The 27160-nt window shown below is 40.7% G+C and overlaps 1 protein-coding gene across 1 annotated transcript; it reads left to right on the top strand.

Moving 5' to 3' along the window:
* On the top strand, positions 1-27160 carry LOC112111325 (transmembrane protease serine 3). Its single transcript, XM_024206706.1, is given in 13 exon segments — positions 1-18; positions 1187-1331; positions 3845-3955; positions 5144-5260; positions 7111-7234; positions 9132-9257; positions 10106-10149; positions 15699-15864; positions 17771-17940; positions 20376-20471; positions 21569-21711; positions 24387-24539; positions 27038-27160. Coding segments are annotated over 13 exon segments (1536 nt in total).

Below are 27160 nucleotides of genomic sequence, written 5' to 3' on the forward strand. Positions count from 1 at the left end.
ATGACGTCTCAAGAAGAGGTGAGTAACACCCTAGGCCAGAGTAAATAATGATTCTAACATTTTGTAGCTGTATGTCATGCATCTTAATGCTGTTTTATTTCCAGAGCAGCATCACATTTAGCAATGAAGGTATTCTTTAGGTTCAGAAATCATTTGCAGAAGGATGCTCTTTCCTTATTTCTGCCCTAAAAACAGCAGTTTATATAATGCCTCTTGACATTTTTAGTTACCAGGAATGTCTAGTATATCTGATAAAATAAGAGAAAAGTTGTATTTTGATAGGTAATGCTTGCTAGATGGTGAAAAGATATTCTATGTTCCCTAAAAGTTGGTGACAAAGCTGAATTATACTTTGTCTAAGGCAAAAATTTCCTGGGCCTGATATTCTGGATTTACAGCACACAAGCTCCTCTGACTTTAATGCATTTACTCCCGATTTACACCAGTGTGAGTGCAGAATCAGACCCACTATGTCATTGATTATACAGAGCCTACTGGACCAGATACCGAAGTTTGCTGTATCCTATCTGTATCCTATACCTTCATGTTAATTTTAAAACATAAGGTTTATTTACCCAGAATTACATTTTAATTTCAGTTTGTGATCTGCATACAACATTCAAAGGTTCTTCAGCATAAGCTAAATGGGAAGTCCGACAGATCAGAGCAGGCTTTGCACAGTTCGTAACTTGTACTTTCCTTTACAGTACTTACAGTAGCAATTAAAAAGCACCCTGTGGAAAATGCTTTGACATTTCAAGAAGGAACTTGTCAGAATTTCTTGATGTGGTGAATGAATTACTCTAAATAACTGTGGTTATAGGCAGACTCAAGCAACATTTTAGTTTCAGTAAATTGCTGGTCAATGCTTGCTAATTAGAGGTCCATTTGTGCAAGTTGCTGAGTGCCCCGACTCTCACTGAAGTCAATGGGAATTGCAGGAGCTCCTCAGTAACAAACAGGAGGTGCTCAGCATTTTACAGGATGAGGCCATATTTAGGCAAACAGAGAGCAGGCCTGAAAGCTGTCCCTGGATTTGCTTTGTATCAGCGGTTCATTCCAAAAGTGTGCGCAAAGCAGGGCCCCTCAACAAAAAAAATCATCACCAGTAGAAAGGCACTGGGGCATGGTATGAGGAGAAAGAGCAGTTGGTTTTAAAAGTGACTTCTGTTATTTGTTGGTCCAGGTACTGGAGACTAATCCCAATACTGAAAATCCTGAAATCACCTCTGTTACTGAAGACAAATTGCCAGTAGCTGAAGTTCATTTTTTCTACAAAAGATTTTTCAGCATACAACAAGCAAAAGTAGATCCCAGTGCAAATGGACTTGGTAGGGATTCTACATACATTTGTAATGTGTACAGTCAGGGGTAATCAATGATTTTTTGTCATCATCCAAATGTATTGGTGAAGGTCCAGACTCCAGAGAAAAAAATAATAACAATGATAATAAGTAAATAAAAAGATTTCAGGGTCCTTTCAATGGCATCTGGCTGTTCAGATTTGGCCTGTGGTCTGCCTATTGACTACCCCTGGTTTATGTAGTAATTTAGCCTTGCAAAATGACACTTACACAAACAGGGTACATTTTTTTTATTGGTGAGAAAGTAGCACTTATTTTTTTCACTAGCTTCCTCAGGGTGAGAGTGGGAGAGGACATTTTTTGCCTGGGCGGATATGTTTCCATGACACTTTTGCAAGGCTGCATTATTCATAAAGTTTCATCCAGGTTGTAGATTATTTGTTTCTTACTTCAGATATGACACAATTCTGAATGTTTTATATGAAACCTTCCAAGTCTGGAAATTCATATCATTAGAAAAAGGCAATGCAGTAGAGTAGGTCACGGATAGCATAGTATGCATTTTGGTTACATTCTACAGGCCTGATCTTGTTCCCATTGAAACCAGTGACAAAACACACATTAACTTCAATGGGAGCAGAATCAGACCTAAGGTCATAGGTAAAGCAATATTAATTTATGCATAGACTGTTTATGACAGCTCTGCAAAATCTTCATTATGACACCAGAAGCCAGATAAAATGTACCTGATTTCACATTTTGTTTGTCTAAGAGATTCGCTCAATTTCTACTGAACAGGTTTGAGTGAAATTGGATTTGTTTGTGATTTTACATGAAACTGGATGAAACTCAGCAGTTTTGTCTGAGCTTCAAGTTTCTGCAAATCCAAAATTCAAAGGTAAGTTTAGGGGTAGGGTGGGCACAGCTGCATGAATCAAAACTGAAGACCTCCTGTATTTGTAAATGGCACCTTTCTATTATTTACATTTGCTTTGGCCTTTGTATGTCAAACCAGAATAATTATATATATATATTTTTTACACAAAGCCATCCATTATGTTCAGTGGAAACTGTTGCCTCTCTTGTTGATCCACTGGTATGGATTCCTGTTCTTTAATCCATTTCACAGGAATAGGCTGGGCCTCTATTCCTGCCTCTACCATTGATTTACTGTGTGACTTTGACCAAGTCAATAAGGCTCAAATTTGCAAAAAATCGCTTCTAATTTTGGGTGCAGTTTTCTACATCTACATTTCTAACTCTATTGCTCCAATTAGCCTGGTTTCAAAAGCCAAAAAATTAGAGCTTTATTCTTGCCCTGAACTTTTGCTTTCTTCTACCATCTCCTTTATATGTGGGCCTGTCTATCAACTCTTCCAAAACACTGGCCAGTTTTGTCCTTCCCTTGATTCTGTCCTGCCTCTGTTTCAATCTTTAGCATCTCTTATTCACTTCCAGTCTTTTGCTCTGAATCTTTATTCTTCAAACTGTAGGGAATGCAGTGTGCTGCAGCTAGGCTTACTTCCTCACTGTCACAAGTGGAGCCATACCACCTCCTTCCTCTTCACTGGATTTCAGTTGTCCTGAATACAGCACACAATGTAGCATTCAGCCAGAGATGATGGTAACAGTGAGCCTCAGAAGTACTAAGCTGATACAGGAGAGATTCAGAAGACATTTTTGGCAGAAGTTTTCATAAAAGTGACATTCAGAGCCATTAATTCTTTGAAGAGAATTTTTTCCCCTCCATCTGAGAGTTTTATAATCTATTCTAAAATTCTGAGTAGATCCTACACTTTATCCTACACACAATTCTGAATTTTCTTTTCTCAGAGTCATTTCACTCTTTAGAGAGAGACATATACTTTTTATCTTCCTGATCATGAAAATCAGAAGGTTTAGAAGTCAAGTTTTGAGTTCACTGGGGCTTAGCCTAACCCAGGGGTTGGCAACCTTTCAGAAGTGGTGTGCAGAGTCTTCATTTATTCACTCTAACTTAAGGTTTCGCGTGCCGGTAATACATTTTAACGTTTTTAGAAGGTCTCTTTCTGTAAGTCTATATTATATAACTAAACTATTGTATGTAAAGTAAATAAGGTTTTTAAAGTGTTTAAGAAGCTTCATTTAAAATTAAATTAAAATACAGAGCGCCTTGGACCAGTGGCCAGAACCTGGATAGTGTGAGTGCCACTGAAAATCAGCTCGCGTGCCGCCTTCGGCACGCGTGCCATAGGTTGCCTACCCCGGCCTAACCACTCAGAGCCTGATTCTAACCCATCAAAGGCAAAGGGAGTCTTTCCTTTGCTTTCAATGGGCTATGGGTCCAGTCCTAATGTGCAGCCCACCCCTTGCAAGGTTCCGAGTGCTCTCAACTCTTTACACAAGTTAGCTGGCACCTCAAAGGATCAGGCCATGCCATGAAATGAACGGAGCTGTTACTACTTGAGTCTACTTTAAATTTAAAAAATGTTTTCACTAAAAATCCAAGTGTGTTTATTTCATAGAAGCTGCTGTTTCTCACTTTTCTTTTTGGTTTCTAGGAGCTATCCAGCCATCATCGAAGTGCCATGTTTTAGTCTCACTAAGGTTTCTTCCATTTATCCTTGTTTTATTACTTGTAGTAATCTTAGCAGTTGCCATTGGCCTGGGTGGTGAGTACAATTAGTTATTTATTAGGTTCTCAATTAACCATTCAAGCACTTAATTTTTCATGAGTCTCTTACTGAGAATGGAATTAAACTGCCACCAAAATAGTTTACTGAAGTAAAAAATCCTTTTGGTGTGATGACTTGAAATTTTATTTACCTGTATGAACAAAATTGATCTGGCACACAAGAGAGACCATTGGCATAACCTACATTCACAACACTGGGAAACCTGAAACAGTAAGAAACCTTCAAGGCAAATACTGTAATTGAAGACATAACTGACTGAAAACACAGACGTCAGTGATTCGACACAATGATCCCCATTCAAAAACCAAACATTTAAGCAGCCTGTGTGGTTGAGGAATAGAGACTGGATGTGGCTTCAGACAATGTCATTTTTTGTCCTGTATGTCTCTTATATACTAACAAAAGACTGACATCACTGTGTTTGAGTGCTCTAACATCCTTTCCCCCAACCCAAAAAGATGAGACCAGGAAAAAGAATGAGCTTAGTTGCAACTGGAAGGTCACACCTGCACAAGTGCAGACGCAGAATTTGTTAGTGCTATAGCGACGCCTTCACATCCAGAAAATTCATAGACTTACAAGGCTGAGATACACATGGGAGGAAACAACTCTGCACTGCAGTTCTGAGGAGGTTCTCCTTTCCTTCTTTGCTGATGTGGAGCCAGTCATATATACCAGACCCAGAATCTCTCCCTAGAATGAAACATAAACTGGGGATTAGAGAAGTTGGAAAGGAGCCATAATTGACAACAATGCTGTTTCACTATACACCTCTACCCCGATATAACGCTGTCCTCGGGAGCCAAAAAATCTTACTGCGTTATAGGTGAAACCGCGTTATATCGAACTTGCTTTGATCCACCGGAGTGCACAGCCCCGCTCCCCCGGAGCGCTGCTTTACCGCGTTATATATAAATACGTGTTATATCGGGTCATGTTATATCGGGGTAGAGGTGTAGTTGCCATTACTAATGCATAAATTTAACAGCATTGTGTAGCAACCTCCAGATTGTATTTCAACATTCCCAGAATACAAGGGTTGTCTTTTCATAAACAACACAAAAGTGGGACTATATAATCAAAGTAAGAAAAAAAAATACTTCAAGCACACAAATTACTATCCTGATGTGATCATGTTAGTATGTTCTCTTTAATTCCTGGCAGTCCAGTACAACTGCATTGGGAAGTTTCGATGCAGATCGTCCTTCAAATGTATCCAGCAATCAGCAAGGTGTGATGGTGTCTTTAACTGTAAAGGAGGAGAGGATGAATACAGCTGCGGTATTTTTTATTCTATTATGAGTCACTACTAACTTTTCTTGGCAGCAGAGCGTGTGCCATGTTATAGCAAAATGTGGGGATAAGAATGGATGAAGCAGGGGAGGTGTTGTGTTCTACAGATCATCCCCTGATCTATTAGGCTCATAGACTTCAAGGCTAGAAAGGACTATCGTGATCATCTAGTCTGACCTCCTGCACATTGCAGGTCATGGAACCTCACACACTCACTGCTGTAATAGACTCCAACCTCTGGCTGAGTTACTGAAGTCCTCAAATCATGATTTAAAGACTTCAAGTTACAGAGAATTCACCATTTACACTAATTTAAACCTACAACGGACTTATGCCCCATGCTGCAGAGGAAGCAAAAAAACCCCAGGGTCTCTGCCAATCTGAACTGAGGAAAAATTCCTGCCTGACCCCATATATGGCGATCAGTTAGACTCTGAGCATGTGGGCAATACCCACTAGCCAGACACCTGGAAAAGAATTCTCTGTAGTAACTCAGAGCCCTCCCCATCTAGTATCCCATCACCAGCCATTGGAGATATTTGCTACGAGCAGTCACAGATCAGTTACATGCCTTTGTAGGCAGTCCTCTCATACCATCCCCTCCATAAACTTATCAAGCTCAGTCTTGAAGCCAGTTAGGTTCCCCCCCACCCCACTGATTCCCCTTTGAAGGCTGCTCCAGAACTTCACTCTTTTGATGGTTATAAACCTTCACCTTATTTCAAGCCTAAACTTGTTGATGGCCAGTTTATATCATTTGTTCTTGTGTCAACATTGGGTCTTAACTTAAATAACTCCTCTCCCTCCCTGGTATTTATCCCTCTGATGTATTTATAGAGAGCAATCATATCTCCCCTCAGCCTTCTTTAGCTTAGGCTAAACAAGCCAAGCTCTTTGACTCTGCTCTCATAAGGTAGAGTTTCCATTCCTTGGATCATCCTAGTAGTTCTTCTCTGCACCTGTTCCAGTTTGAATTAATCTTTCTTAAACATGGGAGACCAGAATTGTACACAGTATGTGGGACTTCTCCCTGAAAATCTGGTCAGGAAAAAAATAAACTCCGAGCTGTATTATCTCCCTCTGGGCCCACTCTGCCCATAGAACCCAGCCTTTAGAAGCGCTGCTCCAGCGGAAGTTGTGCTGGCTCATGGCAGGTGGCCAGTAGAGAGAGCACTGCAGCTCCCAAAGTTGTATCTCCATTTTCCCTTCACAGTCCCCAAGATCCCTTCCATCAGAGGTGATAATGCAAAGAGATCTCCACAAAGGGATCCTTGGGAGATCAGGCTTGAAGTGATGATCAGACATGTCCAATCCTATGTTCCTACAACTATGTCATGCTGCTAATACAGCAACAATTACTTTTAATTACATTTTTCAAAGCTACTCAGCTTGGGCTTGATTTTTGGAGGTTCTGAGCACATGCAGCTCCCATTGATTTCAAATGGCATTCACTTGCCAAGAAACTCTGAAAGTCAGGCCATTAATCTCTCTATTACTGCTAGAATTCTGGCGAAAACGTTCTGAATCCATGTCCATTTATGTGGGGACTTGCCAGGTACGTCAGGCTGCACTGGTGAAGCTGCATTTGCTGGGTGTCGCTGGGTATATTGTCAAGTAGTGAAGAAGGTAAAGGAAAATCAATTTTCTATTTGGAAAAAGATACAGGTGAATTATCTCAAAGAAACAAGTGTTCAGAAGAGACAAGTAATACAGACAGAATGAACCAAGAGATACAGAAGCCATGGTGATTTGCTTACATTGTTTTGCACTTGATAGATTTCTCAGTGGTTTTTATTAACTTCTTATTGGTGCTTTTTGTGTTTTTCTGAATCCCTCAGTCAGGCTGAGTGGAAAGAAGGCAGTGCTTCAGGTGTTTACTTTTGGTTCCTGGAGGACTGTCTGCTCAGATGACTGGAACGATGAGAATGGAAATGCTACATGTAAACGCTTAGGTTTCTCAAGGTATTGAATAAAAATGTCGGAGTCTCTAAATGACATTTTAAATAAACTTCTATGGTGGGAAGTGCTACTTGCCAGGCTTGGACACCGCCTGAGAAAGCTCTATCTACTGCACAGACCAGCTTCATTCTTGCAGGAGACAATTCAGTACTGACATTTTAATGGCATTCTCTATAATGTGACCAGAATGCTTTAAGTTATCTTGTATAAGGAATCTACTCTGATTTTTACACAGTGTTAGTATTAATGTAAAGATGACTAAAACAAATGATCACAGGTATTAGGATAAAATACTACTTCACTATTCAACATAAAAGAGGTGAAGTCGGGAAGTTTTATTTTCAAAATATACTACGGAGTGGACGGACCAGCACCAAAGAGACTGCTTGAATAGGAAAATCTTCCTCTCATTGATAGGAGCCACACTGCTGGGGCTAGGAAGGGGATAGTGGAGTGGTCAGAGCTATACTTCCTGTTGACATAGGACAGGATGGCCCAGGATATGCAACTGTGTTGCACCTTGGGGAGCAAATTGGTGTTCCCAGAAGCTGGGACTGGATGACAGAGGATGGATGACTCGATAATTGCCCTGTTCTGTTAATTCCCTCGGAAGCACCTGGCATTGGCCACTTTCAGAAGACAGGATACTGGGCTAAATGGACCACTGGTGTGACCCACTATGGCCATTCTTACGTTCTCATGAGCAGGGTCCCTGGCTGGCAGATATGATAGAAGGTAGCATGCAAGCTAACCAGTTAGGGATCTGCTCATGCCCTTATTTGTCAGACAATGCCCCTTTGGGGCTGTGATGTACCAACCGGCACAGTAACAAGTTCCTATTAGCTGCTAATGCTTCTGTGCTGCTCCCCAGCACACCTGCACAGCAGACAGCAGGATGTGGCCCTAAGGAAATAAGAGCCTGCTGTGCCATGCTGCTGGAATGTTCACCCCCAGATTCAAATTTCACCACAAAATGTTTTTTCACTGAACTGATATTTCCTATAAGCTGTAATGCAGCAGATACTGTCCACCTCTATTCAGCCAGATCACATGCAACAAACTTCAGCCTAGAACTAGGGAAAATACAGCAAAAGAGTTTCATGGAATATTGATTCAAAATTTAAAGTAACTCACCTTGATTGTGTTCCCATGAATATCCTAGCAAATGTGTTTACTTGATGGAAAAATTTAAGTGACTATTGGAGAATATTTATTAAAGGTAAAATTTGAAAATAAGTGAGTATTTGCACCAGAAAACTGATTCTAAAATGTACACATATCTGATCGGTACATAAATATCAAGTGACTTAGTGTCCAATTAAGTATAACCAAAACAGCTTGAATTTCAGTAACAACTATTCAGAATGAGCTAGTCACAAGTGATCTACAGACCAAGAATTATTTGAAAAAATCTGAAAAAAAATTCACACTCTTCTCTGGGAAAATTTGTAAACTGAAAGAAAAGCAAAATTTGTTGAATAAAAAAAAACTCGTTACAATTTTTTTACCTCCTCTACTATAAAAACTATGTCTTATTCTAGAGGGAGAAGAAGAAATGTATGTTAGTGTTACAGAAAATGTACTGACCAATTAAAGATAAAAAGTTCAGTACAAAATTAGAAGTAAAACCTATTTTCTCTGCCAATTTAGGGAGTCTGTTCGGTTCTCAGTGTGTGTGTAACTTCCATATGTATTAATGGCAGTTCCATGCAGGCATGATAAGGCAAATAGCCTCCTTTGTGAGAGATGACTGTATTGCTTTATATGCTGTTAGTATCAGACTTTATTTATCATATTTACTACTTTGAATCTTTTAGTAATACCCCCACTGAATCATTTAAAAGTATTATTGGAAATTCTGTATCAGCAAGCTGAGTTTATTTTTTTTATTTTTTTGCAGTTACATAAGTTCTGGTTACCTGCCTGTGGCTGCAATCGAAGAGGAGTTTAAAAGATATTTTGTTTCTGTCAGTCATTGGTCATCAGCTGAACAAGTGACAGCCTTACACAATGCATCATACTTAAGGTATGTTTCAGATTGTTTAGTTAAATAGAGGAAACTTACTAAGCAAATCAGAGTATATATGTTGATAGAAATGGTCTAAGGCTTGGTCTACACTTACCCCCCCAATTCGAACTAAGGTACGCAACTTCAGCTACGTGAATAACGTAGCTGAAGTCGACGTACCTTAGTTCGAACTTACCTCGGTCCACACGCGGCAGGCAGGCTCCCCCGTCGACGCCGCGGTACTCCTCTCGTCTAGCTGGAGTACCGCAGTCGACGGCGATCACTTCCTGGTTCGACTTATCGCGTCCAGACAAGACGCGATAAGTCGAACCCAGAACTTCGATTCCCAGCCGCCGAACTAGCGGCTGGGTGTAGACATACCCTAAGTAACAGAATAAGAATTGTTAATAGATTAAGTTTGTTGGCTTATTTTCTCAATAAGTTACACCTTTTCTCAGGCATGCAGGCCTTCATAAGTGTTTCATACTGTCAGATAGCAGAGACCCAGGTTCAGTGGCAGCTTCATTACTTGTTCCCCAAAGAATGAGAGTTCATGTGTATTAGGGGCTTGAGCCAAAGCCCATTAAAATCAAACTAAAGACTCCAATTGACTTCCATGGACTTTGGATCAGGCCCTTCGTTCATCTGTAGATATATTCTGAGATCTATATACTCATACAAATGCACATACCTACACACACAGGGTATTTCTGCATGTATATATATATATATATATGTGCTCACATACAACATTCAGTGTTTTTTCTTTTAATTAGACCCTAAATATGAAACCAGATATATATCCCAGAAATTTGAGAAACCAAAGAGCATGCTTAGGAACTAATATTACTGTCTTTTCATCTTAGAGAAGAGTGTACTTCAGGCAATGTAATCATCCTAAAATGTTTGGGTAAGTGTTTGTGAAAGTTAAAAGTAACAGATCAAAAACTATCTTCAATTAGATTCATTTCAGTTGGCTAATGTGTGGGGAATGAATCTAAGAAAATCCAGGAGTATATTGCCACGTTGTAAACAGTGAGTAGTGTTTTTGTGATGTCCAAGAAGAACTGCCTTCTGTAAATAAAGTTTCAAGGAAGGAATTATAGAAGGTCAGAGATGAAGATGTGGGGTGAGGAGGCAAGTGATGGGGTACAGGAGCATATATGGGGAGGATTTACGTACAAGCAAGGAAGCAAATATTTAAGGATACTGAATGTGTTCAGTCAGTGGATGGATATTATAACTCCAGCTAATTGTCACTGGGGAGGAGAAAAGGGAAATGTTTGTCTTACCTGTGAATTTTCATTCTAGGACCTTTCATATCAGAGAGTCTTTAGAGTGGGGCCTTCTCCATTTCCATGGGAAATAGAAGCAGACCAGACTTCGCTCTAAGCATGGGTGTGCAACCGCCCCTCAGGAAGTGTTCACTCTAACAGCTTCCAAAGCTGAAAAATACTATACAAGTTTAAAAGTGCTATTCAATTCAAACCATCTGCAGCAGTCTTAAAATGAAATTTAGGGATTTCCTAGAGGAGCACCCTCCTTCCCTTTCCAAACTACTTATAAAGTGAGTAATAGCCAGAAAAAAACTTGGACATAATGCAATCCTCTGAAGGAGGGTCAGGCTGTCTGACATGGAGCACCCTCAAATGAAAATTCACAGGTAAGACAGAATTTTCCCTTTTCCAGACCCCTCCATGTCAGACTTCACAGTGGGATGCAGAAAGCAATAAATCATCTCTTGGAAGGGAGGCAGGATTCAACTTACCCAGGAGGAACTGAAAAGAAATTTAAAGGTTATTGGGGCACCCCTTTCCATAACATTCTATCAAACACTGCATCATCTGGGAGAAGGAATTTGCCCTGATAGTGTTGTAGAAAATGTGGATGGAAGATTCTGCAGTACTCTTACAGACCTCTGCATAAGATGAATGTGATCTCTCCACTCCACAAAATCACTATTCTTTTCAGAGTGCATAGTAATGAGAAGAGTTGTACCTGAGGCTTTGAATGCCTGTGCTATATATCCTTATTCCCTACTTGGCTCTGCTCATATCTAACTTCTCTACCTCCTTAAGATGTTTGGATTCAACCAGAAGGGCAACAATACCGCTTCCTATTATATGAAGAAGATTGCATTGACCTTGGGGTGATAATCTTGTGGATCGAGGCCTCCTTAATTACCATATTTGACAGAGTGTTTCATTGTGCACGCCAAGCTCCAAAATCCCCTTTGTCAAAGAGGTGGCAAATAGCCAAAAGATATTTTCAGTGAGAAGAGGAAGAGACCTACCGACTGTGAAGCTGAAATATGGTTTTAATTAGGACATGTAGTACACAGATTAAGATCATGACATGAATCTGCCGATTGCTAGAGAACTGATAAGAGTAGTTAGTCTTCAAGAATCAGTTTATGTGATGGTAATAAGAGATTCTCATGGGTTTCTTACAGTGCAATATGCCCACAGTCACTAACTTGTCTTTCCAAAAACAATTGTTCTTGAGCCTCATGGTCAGGCCATCTTGTAAAAATACTAGAATGTCCTTTGCTTCAGCTTACTTTGCTCTGATATGTGTCCCTTGTAACACCAACATCTAAATCCCAAGTGATACATAGACATCAGACAGAATTTCTGCCAAGACGGTAGAAGGGTGTTGGTTACCTTCTTAGAATGACTGTAGCTCCTTCCTCTCAGCTGATGAATTAGGCAGGACTGGATTTTAGTTTAGGTTAGGTCCTGGTTGCACTGTGTTTTGTTTGTGCATGTGTTGGCAGTTTGAGAAGACGTTCCAGTTACATTTAAATCAGGTCTGAGAACCAGGACCTGAGAGTTAATGAGGAGGTGATTATTTTCACAGTGGCTTATACCTTCACAATCTCCTTTACCATCTTTACTCTCGGTGGCAGGGGAAGGGAGTGGGAAGACATAAAGGAGGCCTTTTAGCCTACTTCTGAGATAAGGGGACCATAGCCGCTGTTTTTGAATGTCTCTTCCTCATGTAGTACTTCTTTTGGTTTTCTAGCGGGTCTTGGATGCAAATAGGTTCATCATTAGGTTTCACACCTGGCCTGTGATATGCCAAAAGGCCAGATGGTCTAGATTGCATTCCATTGGTTTCAAGTATCAGAGGGGTAGCCGTGTTAGTCTGGATCTGTAAAAAGCGACAAAGAGTCCTGTGGCACCTTATAGACTAACAGACATATTGGAGCATAAGCTTTCGTGGGTGAATACCCACTTCGTCAGATGAATGTAGTGGAAATTTCCAGAGGCAGGTATAAATATGCAGGCAAGAATCAGTTTAGAGATAACAAGGTTAGTTCAATCAGGGAGGATAAGGCCCTCTTCTAGCAGTTGAGGTGTGAACACCAAGGGAGGAGAAACTGCTTTTGTAGTTGGCTAGCCATTCACAGTCTTTGTTTAATCCTGAGCGGATGGTGTCAAATTTGCAAATGAACTGAAGCTCAGCAGTTTCTCTTTGAAGTCTGGTCCTGAAGTTTTTTTGCTGCAGGATGGCTACTTTTAAATCTGCTATTGTGTGTCCAGGGAGATTGAAGTGTTCTCCTACAGGTTTTTGTATATTGCCATTCCTAATATCTGACTTGTGTCCATTTATCCTTTTACGTAGGGACTGTCCAGTTTGGCCGATGTACATAGCAGAGGGGCATGCTGGCACATGATGGCATATATTACATTGGTGGATGTGCAGGTGAATGAACCGGTGATGTTGTGGCTGATCTGGTTAGGTCCTGTGATGGTGTTGCTGGTGTAGATATGTGGGCAGAGTTGGCATCGAGGTTTGTTGCATGGATTTTGTTCCTGAGTCAGAGTTACTATGGTGCGGTGTGTGGTTGCTGGTGAGAATATGTTTAAGGTTGGCGGGTTGTCTGTGGGCGAGGACTGGCCTGTCTCCCAAGGCCTGTGAAAGCGAGGGATCGTTGTCCAGGATGGGTTGGAGATCACTGATGATGCGTTGGAGAAGAGTTATATGGACTCTGGCCATTGGGCCGCACTGCTCCAATGCTGGGAGCAATTTATATGGACTCTGGCCATCAGGGCACACTACCCCGCCCAAGGGGTGATTGCGTGGAGAGAGAACATTAGGACGCATTGGGCTGCCCACAGAGAGGCGAGCAGGCAAACTTGGGAGTGGCGAGGTTCTGACACCCCATCCCCGCCCCCGCCACAAAGGGGCAGTGCGGTGCCAAGTCCGCCGCAGGAACCAAGACAGATGAATATCAACATCAAGAACCAAGGCCTAAATCAGATTTCAGCATTTAAGTATCTTGGGGGCTGTTTAACAGCAAATGGAGAGATTGACAGAGAACTGTAAGCAAGGCTGCTGCATGTGTGGGAAGTCTAATGCAGGATAAGTGAAGTGATTTGTAATAAATGGATGCTCAGACTACTTAAGGGACAACTATACAAAACCTGGGGAAGAGCAGTTCGTCTGTACCGATCAGAGACATGGGTGACCAAAGAGCGGCACTTGAGAAGACTTGACACCATTGAAATGAGATATTTGAGGGCAGTGAGAGGGGGACATTGCTGGACCATGAACAAAATGATGTAATTAGTACTGAGACCAAGGTTTGCAATATCAGAGAGAAGTTGCAAGAGAGGAATCTGTGATGGTATGGGCATGTACAAAGAATGGATGAAGGTCCACTTCCTAGACACCACAGTACAAATAAGTGACGGTCACGTTAACACCACCCTATACTGAAAACCCACCGACCGCTATGCCTGAAATCCCATAGATGCTGAAATTTTGTGAGTGCTGTAACTGGCTCTTCCACTTGTTTGCTCAAAGTCAAGTTTCTGAAGGCTTTTAGCAATGATGAGAAGGTTATTGGACAAAGATAGGCATGTATCTCTTTCACTTGAAGGAAGGGATGACATGGCATTTGTGAATACCATGTAGACATTATGAATCCAAAAAGGGAGTACTCTGTATTGAAAATATTATTTGTTGTAGCAGAAGCTAAAGCAGGGGTTCTCAAACTGGAGGTCGGGACCCCTCAGGGGGTCATGAGGTTATTACATGGGGAGTCACGAGCTGTCAGCCTCCACCCCAAACGCCGCTTTGCCTTCAGCATTTATAATGGTGTTAAATATATTTTAAAAAGTGTTTTTCATTTATAATGGGGGTCGCACTCAAAGGCTTGGTATGTGAAAGGGGTCACCAGTACAAAAGTTTGAGAACTACTGAGCTAAAGTATCTCTGGGTGATACTCTCTGATCGTATCTTCGGTAGTTCTCTAGGATGTTTATTTTCATATTCTGAAGTTTTGGGAAGATAATGCTGTAATGATGGACTTCAGTATTTCCAGCTGGAATGTTTATCACTTTGTGGGTATGTCACGGTTTCTCTTTGTAGCATAAAGAATCTTGTGACCTTACCAAAATATCTGTCTCTCCACAGAACTGGTTCTATTATTGCTAAATGTATAGCAAATTGCTAGACTATACTTGTGGTTCATTATTAAGAATGTTTAAGAGACCAGCTAATCAAGCTTAGCCAAAATTATTGTCTAAAGACAAAGCAGTACAATACAGAAAGGAAAGAGTTAATATGTTATGTTAACAACCACTTGTGGGAAGGGGGATGTCCTGTGGCCTTCTCAATCACCTGGGCATAGACCTGTCTATGAGCAGGCGTTTCTTTCTTCCTGATTGTGATGGGGGAGCCTTGCCTTCCCTTGAAATTCAGGAGGCTCCAATGAAACTTTCCTGCTTCATCTGCAAGCTGTGGGAATAGGGGTCCAGTACCTGAGGGAGAGGCAGTGGGGACTTTGAACTTTACCCACAATGCTCTACAACGCAGACTTTGGTCTGGTTTCAGTGAAGGGAGCTTTGATGTGGCCTGCTCTACTATCTTGGTGGGGACCTCACCCTTAGGAGAGCTTGAAACTGGTTTCACGGTGGCCTGTTCTACTGCCTTAGCCTGGATCTCACCCACAGCCCAGCTGGGAGCTGACCTCCTGTGGTCTGCTGGATGTCTGCCATTCTGAGGGGAGAGAAAACCAAAAGAACGGGGGGGGGGGTAGTTTGTTTGTTTTGGGGTTTTTTGAGTTTAGCAGTTTTAAGGAGAACAACCTTGAAGCCAATGATGGAGAAAAAAACTACTGGGAGACATTTAGTTAAAATCTTTTAAAAATCCTGTGAAAGCTCTGCTCTAAAGGGAGCCCTGGAGTCTGCTGTGTGTACTGCTTGGAGGCACAGAATTCTGGGGAGTTCTTCCTGAGGTGTGGTCCTAATCCCAGGCTCAGAGCCAAGACATGGTCCGCCTCCAGTTGGAGGATGGGGAACATCAACTGCGAAGACTGTCTGACATGGAAGGGACTGAGAATAGCTGGAATTCAGAAAGTAAGGAATAAAGTTGCATTTGACACAGATAGGATTGTGCTTACCATGTTTATAATACTCTCCCAACCATTCTTTCTTCCCATCCATGCAGAGTGTGGTACTAGGTCCAGGTACTCCTCCCGTATAGTCGGTGGAAATGCATCATCGCCCTGGCAATGGCCATGGCAGGTCAGCCTTCAATTTCAAGGATTCCATCTGTGTGGAGGATCCATCATCACCCCATGGTGGATTGTCACAGCAGCCCACTGTGTTTAGGAGTAAGTATCTTATCTACTTACCTTGTTTAACTTTCATATACCAGGCTGTGACAACTTGAGGGATAGTTGCTTTCACGCAGGGGAAGGATAATGGAAACAGAAGGACAAATGACATTGAAGAACAGTTCTGCACAGGAGTGAAGTGTTATCCTTATTTCACTTGCTCCAGTGAAAGTATCTCACATGTTACTGTATAAAGAAGGCACCTGTTGAAAAAATGCAAGCACTAATAATGGTCCAACAGTTGTGATATCAAAATCTGAGGTCACATCTGGGAGATTGGGCCTGATTTTCAGAGGTTCTGAACGCTCAAACTCCTTTGGATATAAATGAGAACTGTGGGTGCATAGTACCTCTGAACAAATCAGGCCGTAGGCCAAAATGGCTAACCTTGGACACCTGAAATTAAGTATCTAATCAATCCTAAAATAAATGGCCTGATTTTCTGAGATTCTGAACATGCATGAAGTCATGTTCTTCTGAACAGTGAGGTCATCTTTAGTATGTTTGAAAAACCAAGCCTAAGTATTCATTTAGGTGCCTAACTTTAGGCACTCAAGTTTGAAAAATTTTTGAGAAACCGTATGGCACATGAATTAATAATTTAGGAAGAATTTGTACCTGACCATTCTTATATTCACAATCTCCAAATTATTTTATGAGACCATTTTAGCTTGTACAAAATCAGTTAGTTGTAGGACTGCTTACAGTCTAGTGTGCAAACTGTAAATGGGTAAAGACTTGCTTAGATTTTTCTTCTTAGAGTAACATTAAACCTGTTCCCCTTCTTTATGTGTAATGAGAATAGTCTCCCAGTGAGAGATCTTGTTTGCATGCCAGCATCGGAAGGCTCCCATCCTTACTCCTAGGAACTCACAGGTTAAGGATTTGTGATTTGTTCAATATTTCACAGAGAATCCATAGTAGAGCCAGGAACTGAACACATGTCTCCTGCGCCCCCATCCAGCAATTTAGCTAACCCATAATTAGCATCACAGGCTAAATCCTGGAAGATTAGATTGGAATTACCGCATGCCTTGAAGGCCAGCAGACATGAATGGTGGTGAACCAGTGACAGAACTGAGTTCCAGAATGAAGGTCCGTCCACTGAAAATGCCCTGCTACTACCCTCTTAAATAAATCTAGTGACTTACTTTGAGCACCCCAGCTGGTCTCAACCACTCTGGTGTCACACAGGGAAAGAGGTGGTTTTTCAAGTAGGCAGGATGCAAAACCGCATAAGTCTATAGAGAGAATCAAGATCTTAAACTGCATCAAACTGATAGGGAGCCAGTGCAGCCTTTCGAGCACTTGTATATATATATATATATACACATATGTGTATGTGTACTCAGCTAGTCACTGTATGCAGAGGCGCCATCTTTCTAAGTTGCCAGGGGGTGCTCGACCCCCCGCCCCAGGCCCTGCCCCTACTCTACCCCTTCCCCCAAACCGCCGCCCCTTCCTACCCCTGCCCCGCCTGCCTCTTCCCACCCCCGCTCCGCCCCACCCCATTCTGCCCCCTCCCCTGAGTGTGCCCTGCCCTCGCTCCTTCCCCTCCCTTCAGGGCCTCCTGCACGCTGCTGAACAGCTGAACGTGGCTGGCGGGAAGTGCTGGGAGGGGGGAAGAGCTAATTGGAGGGTGCAAGTGGGTGCTGAGCACCCACTATATTTTTTCCGTGGGTGCTCCAGAGCTGGAGCATGGAGTCAGCGCCTACGACTGTACATATGTTTATTTATGAAGTGAAGTTTAAAACATGGCTGATATTAACAGACAGCTAGAAAAGTAGCATAGATTATAAATATTCCAAGTCCTATAGCTATTCAATTTTGTATGCAGGCACAGTAGACAATTTTAAAACTTGACATTTATTAAAGTTTTCTCCCTCCTGCCTCTTTGTTTCAGTTTGTACTTGCCTAGCTCATGGAGCGTGCAGGTGGGCTTTGTGACTCAACAAGACACTTCAGTTAATCCATATTCAGTGGAAAAAATTATATACCATAGAAATTATAAACCCAAGACAATGGGGAATGACATTGCACTGATGAAGCTGGCAGCACCACTTGCTCTCAACGGTAATTTTTTTCCCCTTTGTTTTTTCTCTCTCTTTTTTTTTTTTTTTATTAAATTAAAAGCTAGGAGTAATTTCTAGTGATACAGACCAGAAAAGCCTCTGAAGCACAGATGGGCTTGAATCAGAACACTAGGGAGAAATCCTGGCTCCTCCAAAGTCAGTGCAAAACTCCTGTTGTCTTCAATGGGGAATCCCCAATGAGTTTTGAGGAAGTTCAGATCCAATCCACATCCAAACACTGCAGCTCAGGCGTATGTCTATAATGGGCCTTATTTAGGAACCCCGAGTCAAACTTCTGGAGAAGTTTTGATTTGGATCCAAACTGGATCTGAACTTTGAAGGGCAAACTCCTTTCTACTTCAAAGCAGTTGCAAGGCAGAACTGTCTGCTCACACTTTATCATCTCATAAGCCATGACTCAATGCCCATTAAAATTAATGGAGAAAGTCCCACTGATTTCAATGGGTGTTGGATTAGGCTCACAGTATAGATGGACTAGTCCCAAAATACCTAATACTAGGAGATATCCTCTACTTAATACAGGGTTCTCAAACTGGGGGTCGTGAAGTTATTATATGGGGGGTCACGAGCTGTCAGCCTGCACCCCAAACTCCACTTTGCCTCCAGCATTTATAATGGTGTTAAATATATAAAAAAGTGTTTTTAATTTATAAGGGGAGGGGGTGGCACTCAAAGGCTTGCTATGTAAAAGGGGTCACCAGTACAAAAGTTTGAGAACCACTGACTTAATAGATCTAATTCACATAGAAATTAATATCATTAAAAGACACAAACTAGTCTTTAAAAACATAGCCAGTCCATTTATATACTTCTTACAGTGGTCACCATTTTAACACATGAATATCAAAGCTATGTGGGCTGTTGGAAATCACACAGAGGGAGGAAGCTACTTATCTGAACCATTTATTCTTATTCTTCCAAACTAGTTTTCCATCCCTGGTAGAAATGAGCTCGCCTCTCACCCTTCCAGCTCACAGTTGAGACTAAAGTATGAAGTTTATGCTGCCTGTGCCCCTGGTGTACTAATGTCTGTGAATATATGGAGGTGTGCAGTGCCCAAGACTTTGAATCTGGCACTTTTCAAGAGTATTAATATTTCAAAGAAAAGTCAAGACAATTAAAATAAAGTGATGCATTTAAATTAAAAACAAAACAAACATCACTCTTACTTTCAGATCAGGATGCCAACTTCAACTGACATGGCTGGTGACCCAAAATACAGAACCATTGGTAAAAAGAGCATTGTGCTGTTTTCAAATAACTTACAAATATCTCCCCAAAGAGGACACCTTTCTTCTAGTAGTTCTACAAATGTTCTCACTTCTCATTGCCATGATTTCTAGTTCCCCAGTTGGCTCGTCTTTAGAAACCATATCTACTCTGTGGTTAAATAAAAATTAAGCTTCAGTTTTTTTTCAAAATCTCAACTACCATATTTTTTTTAAAAAAATTAGGATACTATCAAGTTTATAAGCATTCTGCAGTACATGACTATCTCTGAAATTTATTCACAATATGATCAGAACAGCTGGAATGTATCTAAAGGGAACTTGGAAGGCTACATACTTGTGGCCAGATGCTTTGCACAGAGATAATTTCATGCTGGAGAACTGAACTGTTTGTGAGCCCCTGAGTGCTACTGGTATTTGTGCAATGGAACTTCCCTTTCTTACTGCCAGTTCATTTAAACATGTTGTGATCTGCAGCTGCAGACATACAGTGATACCACAGTCACTGGTAAAGTGCATCAAATAAATTGCACAACATTCAGTGCCCCAAATCCTAACCCTATATATTCAGCTGACTGAAGAAAGATAAAAGCCCTTGCAGAGCCCTGGCAGTCTAGGCAGTAGAGGGCAGTGGTGTGCTCCCATAACTTCTACATAAGTTACTAAATATGTACTTTAGCAAATGAAATGGTATAATACTGTTTTTAGATGCTGTTTTGGATTTTGCACGTGGGAGGAGACTATTCTATTTTTTAGATGGATTGATTTTCATTACATGTTTACTTTGAGACAAATCTTGAAGCCTTTACTCATGCATAAAACTCTCATTAAAGTAAAGGCTGAATAATAATTAAAAAAAAACCTTTCCAGATCTGGCATTATAGCAACTTTAGAGCTGTTCCTATCAAATGCCCATTTAGTGCAGCTACAGCTTTTCTGAAGTTACACTTGTTTTAAACATTTCAAGACATATCCCCCGCTGAGGATCTGACCCAATTACTTTATATGTAATAATAATAGTACTTAGCTCTTATATAACGCTTTTCATCAGTAGATCTCAAAGCATTTTACCAAGGAGGTCAGTATCAGATATACGGAATAATACACATCTGAACACAAGTACCACTCTGCCCCCATGTAGGTCTTCCTCTGCGTGTTTTAAGAGCAATTGTTTCTTTTTAAATAGGCCTGATAGAACCGATTTGTCTGCCTAATTTTGGTGAACATTTTCCAGAAGGGAAAATGTGCTGGATATCAGGATGGGGAGCTACAGAAGAAGGAGGTGGGTATTTTAATGTCCATTATAAATTATATGCTCTAAAAAAAGTCATCTGGAGTAAGTACAGTGTTTGGCAGTTGCAGTGTACAGCATTAAATCTTCAGAAAAATCTGGAAATCAAAGCTATTCCTAAATATAGCAATAATCTAGGGTAAAATTCACCCATATGCAGAGGGTCCAAAAAAGGCATATGCACACTTAAAGCCTCAAAGTAGGGTTATGCACAGGGCTGAATTTTATCTCTAGCAAATACTACCCAGAGTATTATTAATTTACCTGATTTGATTGGTTTCATTGTTTCTAACCTCAAGTAGAGGAAGTACAGCATGATCCAAGAACCAAATGTACATTGTCTACATTGATGTACTTTAGAGCTGGCTGGATAACAAAGAAAATGTGAATTTACAATGAATCATGGGCGTCATCATATTCATCAACCACTGGATGAATCACTCCATGAAAGTGAATGTTTTTGAATACTCACACATTATTTAAAATGTTTCAATCATTCAGTCAGAGAGCAGAAACACTATGGGACCTAGGTAAAGCCAAGGTGAGAGGTGCCCTAGGAAAATCAGAGGAAGGGAGAGAGGCAACCAACCACACAACGTGAACAGCAAACAGTCAAAGCAAAAGGCTTGTGAACAACACCTATTGTGGAAACGATTTATCCAAACAATTTGGTCAATAGTTACCAATTATGTATACACTCAAAGAAAATTAGACTTATTTGCAAATAATTTGCTAACTAAACAGGGGGCTGAATTAACAAGTATTGTGTGTAATGAATAGTTTGACTAGCTCTGAAGTTCTTTATATCATCATCAGTTGTCAAGTTTGTAGAGCCACATAATGCACAACTTTCATGGCTATATGCTGTAGCTCGTTATTGGGTAACGTAGGCAAGTGACAGGACGTCTAGATTTCCTGTTTGTGTATTATCATGTTAAGGTTAAACCATATTCTTTTATCCTTGTCTTGCTAATTCTTCATATCCTTAAACTTTTGTTCTTTACTATAAGACATTGGTTTCAAGAAAATAATAGCACTGAAAAACTGTAGGACTTTAAAAAAAGAGAATTATCTATGTTTTTAAACAGGTGATACTTCAGAGACCATGAATTTTGCTGGTGTTCCTTTGATTTCTAATAAGGTTTGCAATCACAGGGACGTCTATGGGGGAATCATAACTTCTTCAATGCTTTGTGCAGGTTTTTTAAAGGGAGGTGTGGACACCTGCCAGGTATGGAAGTTTCTTAACTACAATTGTATTGGTTAACATTGGTTGTAAAAATAAGAGTAATACATTATCAGGAGACAACTCCCTTACTTTTTCTCAGGAAATATTTGCAGATATTTACTATGTGTGTATAAGAGATACTGTGACTGTTTGCATTCATAAAGTATGGCTCCCTTCCTTCTTTTAATCTGTGTACTTTACCGGCTACAGGGCAAGGTAAATTTACAGTTCCAAAGAAAAATGTACTTAAGATATTTTCAATCTTCTCTTATGTACTTAAGCATGGTGCCATCCACTCTGTGCCCTGCTCACAACCATTGGCAAGGTGAAGAGTTCTCACTTAAAACAGTTCATAAGAGCTGCAAGGTGCAGAAACTCCTTGGTTAACATACAGCAACAAGAGCATTTGAGAAATGGAAATGTGTAAATCTGGAAGAAAACTAGATTTGGAAAAAACTAAAACTAGAGAACTCAGAGGATTGGTAATGAACTATGGAGTCTTTCACAATATCTATAAATCACTGGCTCAAATCCAGCCCAGGTTAGTGATCAAAAGTCATTAAGTATTTGTATTATGGTAGCACCCACAAAAACAATAAATTACAAAGTGTCTTTACCAAAGAGGGCCACTATGTGGCCAGTGATCATAGGGATACCGAAAGCTTTGTTGGCGCAGTAAGATCACCAGTGATGGACATAAACTGAACATCCAGCCAGGCTATCTTAAGGACCTAGCTAGAGTTTGATCCGGATGGCCCTTGATCTGCAAGGAGGGTACATCCCTTTGGGATTTGCCCTAGTGATGATGATGAGCACCCACAATGTACTACTGTGTGCTGTCTAAATATAGAGTAATACTAGTAATACTGCCCTGCCCTAAGAAGCTCACAAATGAAAGGCAAGGGAGAGGGATAAAATGTACCAGTTTACTAGCCCTGCTGTTTGCACTGAATATTCATGTTTGGAAGTAGCATCCCCTGACGTAAAGAGCTCCCTCTGGAACTGTTGACAGTGTTGAGTTAAATAGAAAAAGAGATGGGCTTAATAGATATGGGATAGTTAGAATGCCCTCAAGTGCTGTCATCATTGTCGAACCATGGACATACTAGTAGCACTGTAGATCAGGAATTTGACTATTCACATCTATTATTCTGTGTTCATACAGTTAATGGCAGAATGGGGCTTCAATCTTGGTTAGTTCCTAGACATGACCATAATAAACAGGAAATTCTACCCGGAAAGCAGTACTTCAGAATCACTGGGTCAGGCAGCCCTGGTTGGCAGGTGCAGCAATGCAACTTCATGGATGGCATTTCCAGAAGTGAATCATTCACGATAGGTCCTCTTGGGCCTCAGCATACCGACATGTAAATTGATATTTGTGGATTTCCCATGAACAGTTAGGAAAAGCAGATACCCAATCCCTATGCAACTCTAAATAGACACTTTATCGATCTATCCCAAAGAATCCTCAAGTAATCTTTGTTCCAACCCGATAAAGACCTTCAGGGCTTCTACTTCTCAAACCATTAAACAGTGAGAAAATCATGGGGCGACAGTGCCCCACAATCGTAGGAGCACTGAACACTGCTGACATCTGCTCTGGGAGTCTTTGATTTGACTGTCGAATGTAGTGTGAATGCTTAGTAGAGCTGAGCAAAAATCAGAATTGCCATCCCATGAGAAATTCTGATCTTTCAATATTTGTTTTTGTCTTGAATTGGGACAATAAGTTGAAACATCAAAATTTTTCAAAGAACAAAGAAGTTCTGAAAATTTTTGATTTGGCACTTTCAACATTTTACATCAAAACAAAACATTTCAGTGTTCCCAAATAGAAATAGTTTGGTTTGTTGAACTGACCCAAAATACTTTGTTTCAAGTCAGTTCAACATTAAACTACATTTCCCTATTATGGTGCATTTTCTTATGGGAATTGTAGTTCAAGTTGCCAGATTCTTCTCTATGGGCCAAGCTCCCTGGCCTGACTACATTTCTGTTATGGCTCCTGTAGTCATGCGACTCCCATTATGCACCATGCCGCTCAGTGAGAACATCGTTGCATCATAGGAGATATAATCCAGTCAGGACACTCAGCCCATAAGAGAGACTGGGGGCCTGAATGACAATTCCCATGAGGCAACGCATCACAATAGGGAAATGCAGTTTAATGTTGAACTGACTCTAAATGAAGATTGTTCAACATTGGGTTTGTTCAACAACTCAAAATATTTTGATTCAAGTTGAACCAACTGAAAACAAAATATGCCATTTTGATTTTCCTAATGAAAACTTTCAACAAACTAAAAAATTTCCATAGGAAAATTTTGATTTCATGGAAACTGCATTTTTTGTGAGAAAATCATTCCCATGGAAGATTCCCTACCAGCTCTAACACCTACTACATCTTTGCACATATGAATGAGAAATGACAGATAACACTTTTTCACAGTAAAGAGAGAGGTAATTTCATGTGTACTTGTCTACCCTATAGAAAAGCCACTTGTCTGTGAAAATCAAAGTCCCAGTAGTGTATGTTTTTCGTAAGATTCAGAAGGGAGAGGAATTAAGAAACTCTTTTAACCAGTCTTACTTGCTATACTCCAAAATAAATAGCTCCTCTAATTGTTTCTTTTTTGGAGATGCTGACCATTTGTTTTATTTCTTTGGTCCTTCAGGGAGATAGCGGGGGACCCTTAGCTTGTAAAGATATGAACACCTGGAAGCTGGTAGGAACTACCAGCTTTGGGATGGGCTGTGCAGAAGTAAATAAACCAGGAGTCTACAGCCGTACCACCTCATTTCTTGGCTGGATACATGAACAAATGGAGGTTTGTTTTTCCCCTCCCATCTTTTGTCTGATAATCAGATTTTGCTCTTCCTTCAAGTAGGTCTATTGCTCAGAATGAGAGGACTCCAACAACGCCTGTACAGGCAGTGCAGCTATCTTACTGGGTCAGTCAACATTTTAGTTGTATCTGGGAGACACAAAGAGAACGGCAGGGATGACCACTTAGGGATGACTACCAGGCAATTGCTAGTGGTAGCTGATGATGTGAAGATGTTTTATTTCTCAAAAAGAAAAATAAGCTTTAGCAATAAAGTATATATTTCACTTTTATAATTTCTTACAAAGTGGATTACCAGTTTCTGGACTTTGTTTAAATCTGATATAATTGTGCCTCGGTAATAGCTTGATATATTATTGGTGGGGGTGGTAGCACTGCCTACGATTAAGGTTGCCCAACACTCTCCATTATAAGACCCTGTTTTTCAGTAATTTATAACTTTGCCAATCTCTAATTGCTTGAGTTGAAATTATCCATGCTGGGTGTCTGCCTCAGGCTGAATTTTTTGGAACATTTGAGCCAAAACAGTTCAACCATTTCGGAGAACAAGGCTAGGGGGAAAAAATCATTGTTTTGCTCAAGTTAAAAAATTCTGGTGACCTTTTCTTTGAACTGCTTGATCACGCCCATGCTTTAGAGAAGGAACTTGAAATTTGCAGAGGAGTGGCCTCTGTGTCAGGGATGTGTCTTTTACTATCCCTGTAAAATTCTGCCCAAATTTGGCCAAATCATAGTTTAGCTTTAGAAAAATCATAGTTCACACATGCTGAATAGAGACCTCAGATTTTAGCAGCTAAATTCCCTGAAGATTCCATCTGCACTGACCATGCTATAGCACAGGAGTTTCCCCACAATTGCAGCTTTGGATGGCTGTGGGCTGTACTGGGTACCACACACCTGAACACTTGAGAGTGGATAGCTTGTCTCTCCTGTGCTCCCAATGTCCCCCTTTGCTGTTTTTCACAGCTTCATCCAATCCATTCTCCTAAGGGTTCCCATTTGAATGGGGCATCATCAAGGTTTAACAACCTACATTGTCCCTGGTCTGGGAGAGAAGTGCTACAGCCCTGATGGCAGATGGTGGATTCTGCATACACAGAGGGATTCAATGATCCAGCAATTTCATAAAATCAACCAGAATTATTAAGTTGCACATAGATTCCCCAAGTTGTCACAAAGACGATACCTTTAAAGGGCTAAACATGGCAAGGCCAGAAGCCATGCACTGTCTAGGGATGTGGCATTTGCATGTACATTCCATTTTCTAATGCAAAACTTCATTTAGACTCAGTCAGACTCGGTCTCAGATTTCTAGAGGCATACACATGCTTTGCTAAACCTCTGTCGGCTGTAGTCATAATGAAATAACCCTATACTACCTGAGGAGAGTCAGTTGTGTTGTTTAATAAGGTATTTTCTCAACATTAAGACTAGGTTTTCCACCCCGCACCCTCACCCCTATTAATGACATATCCCAATGGGGAGGAAATGAAACCACATCAGGCCTTGTCAGAATGTAGCTGATCTATTATTAACCTGAATGAGTTACACCCTGAGGAATATTACACATTGCCAATTAAACTTGAATTAGTGAGAAGTGTCCCCACCCTAGCAATAAAACCAAAACCCTGCCTAGCACCTAATACCAACCACCTGCACCCATACACAGTACTTCCATCAGCCCTACTAATGTGCCCTTCAGCCTCCTCATACAGCACCAGAGCTCCCACATTTAGCCCCAGTTGTTCTGTCCCCCACCTTCAGTCCCCAGCAAGGTTGAGAACCACTGAATTAAAGCATTCAAAAGTATCAATGACATTTGGTGAGCAGAATGTTGTTTGTTCAGATTCTCAGTAAATAGAATGGGAGTTAGTCTGTACCTTCTTTCAGTGCAGGGCATATTTTTCTGAAGAGTTCTTACTACGATCTAGAATTAGAGGTAATTTCAGCAGTCATTTACTGTGCCATGTGGATTAAAGAAATCATGTGACTTTAGAATCATTTCATGAAGCAGTAAGATGAATATTTTAAAAGATGCAAAAATGGTTTTTATTTTCAGAGAGAAGAACTGCGAACCTGAAGATAGCACTGAATCACTGAACTTTTGAAACTTGATTTCAAATTCCTGCTCCACAGAATCATGTACCCATCCCACGGACTCTTATATAGTATTTTATATTAACAGCAATTACTTTCTATCATCTCTTCATTGGTACTCAGAACTTACTGTATTTAATGAAAAAGAACAATGGTCTCTTCTGGTTGCATTCAGCCCCTTTCAGATGTAAAAGGCAAGTAGGATTTGGGATGATGTGCATGTATGCTTTTTGGCACCTACATGTCTCATGTAAAGAAAAAGCAGCAAGAAGACCGATAATACAGAGTGCTACCGGGATTAAAAATTGACTTGGGTGATATTAGCAGAAAAATTGCAGAGGAGGAAATTCAAATCAGTGACTATTTTTATACTTCCTTTCCAGGGATCAGAGTACAAGAAGTTTATTCTCCTCCTAGATCTGTGCACATTCAAGCTAAATACGCCACTACACAGCTATCATCAGATTTCTTTGTTAACTAAATTGACAGAAACAAATATCCGGTGA

This window comes from Terrapene carolina, unplaced genomic scaffold, assembly GCF_002925995.2.
Source record: "Terrapene carolina triunguis isolate 2854851 unplaced genomic scaffold, T_m_triunguis-2.0 Scaffold31, whole genome shotgun sequence".
NCBI lineage: Eukaryota > Metazoa > Chordata > Testudines > Emydidae > Terrapene > Terrapene triunguis.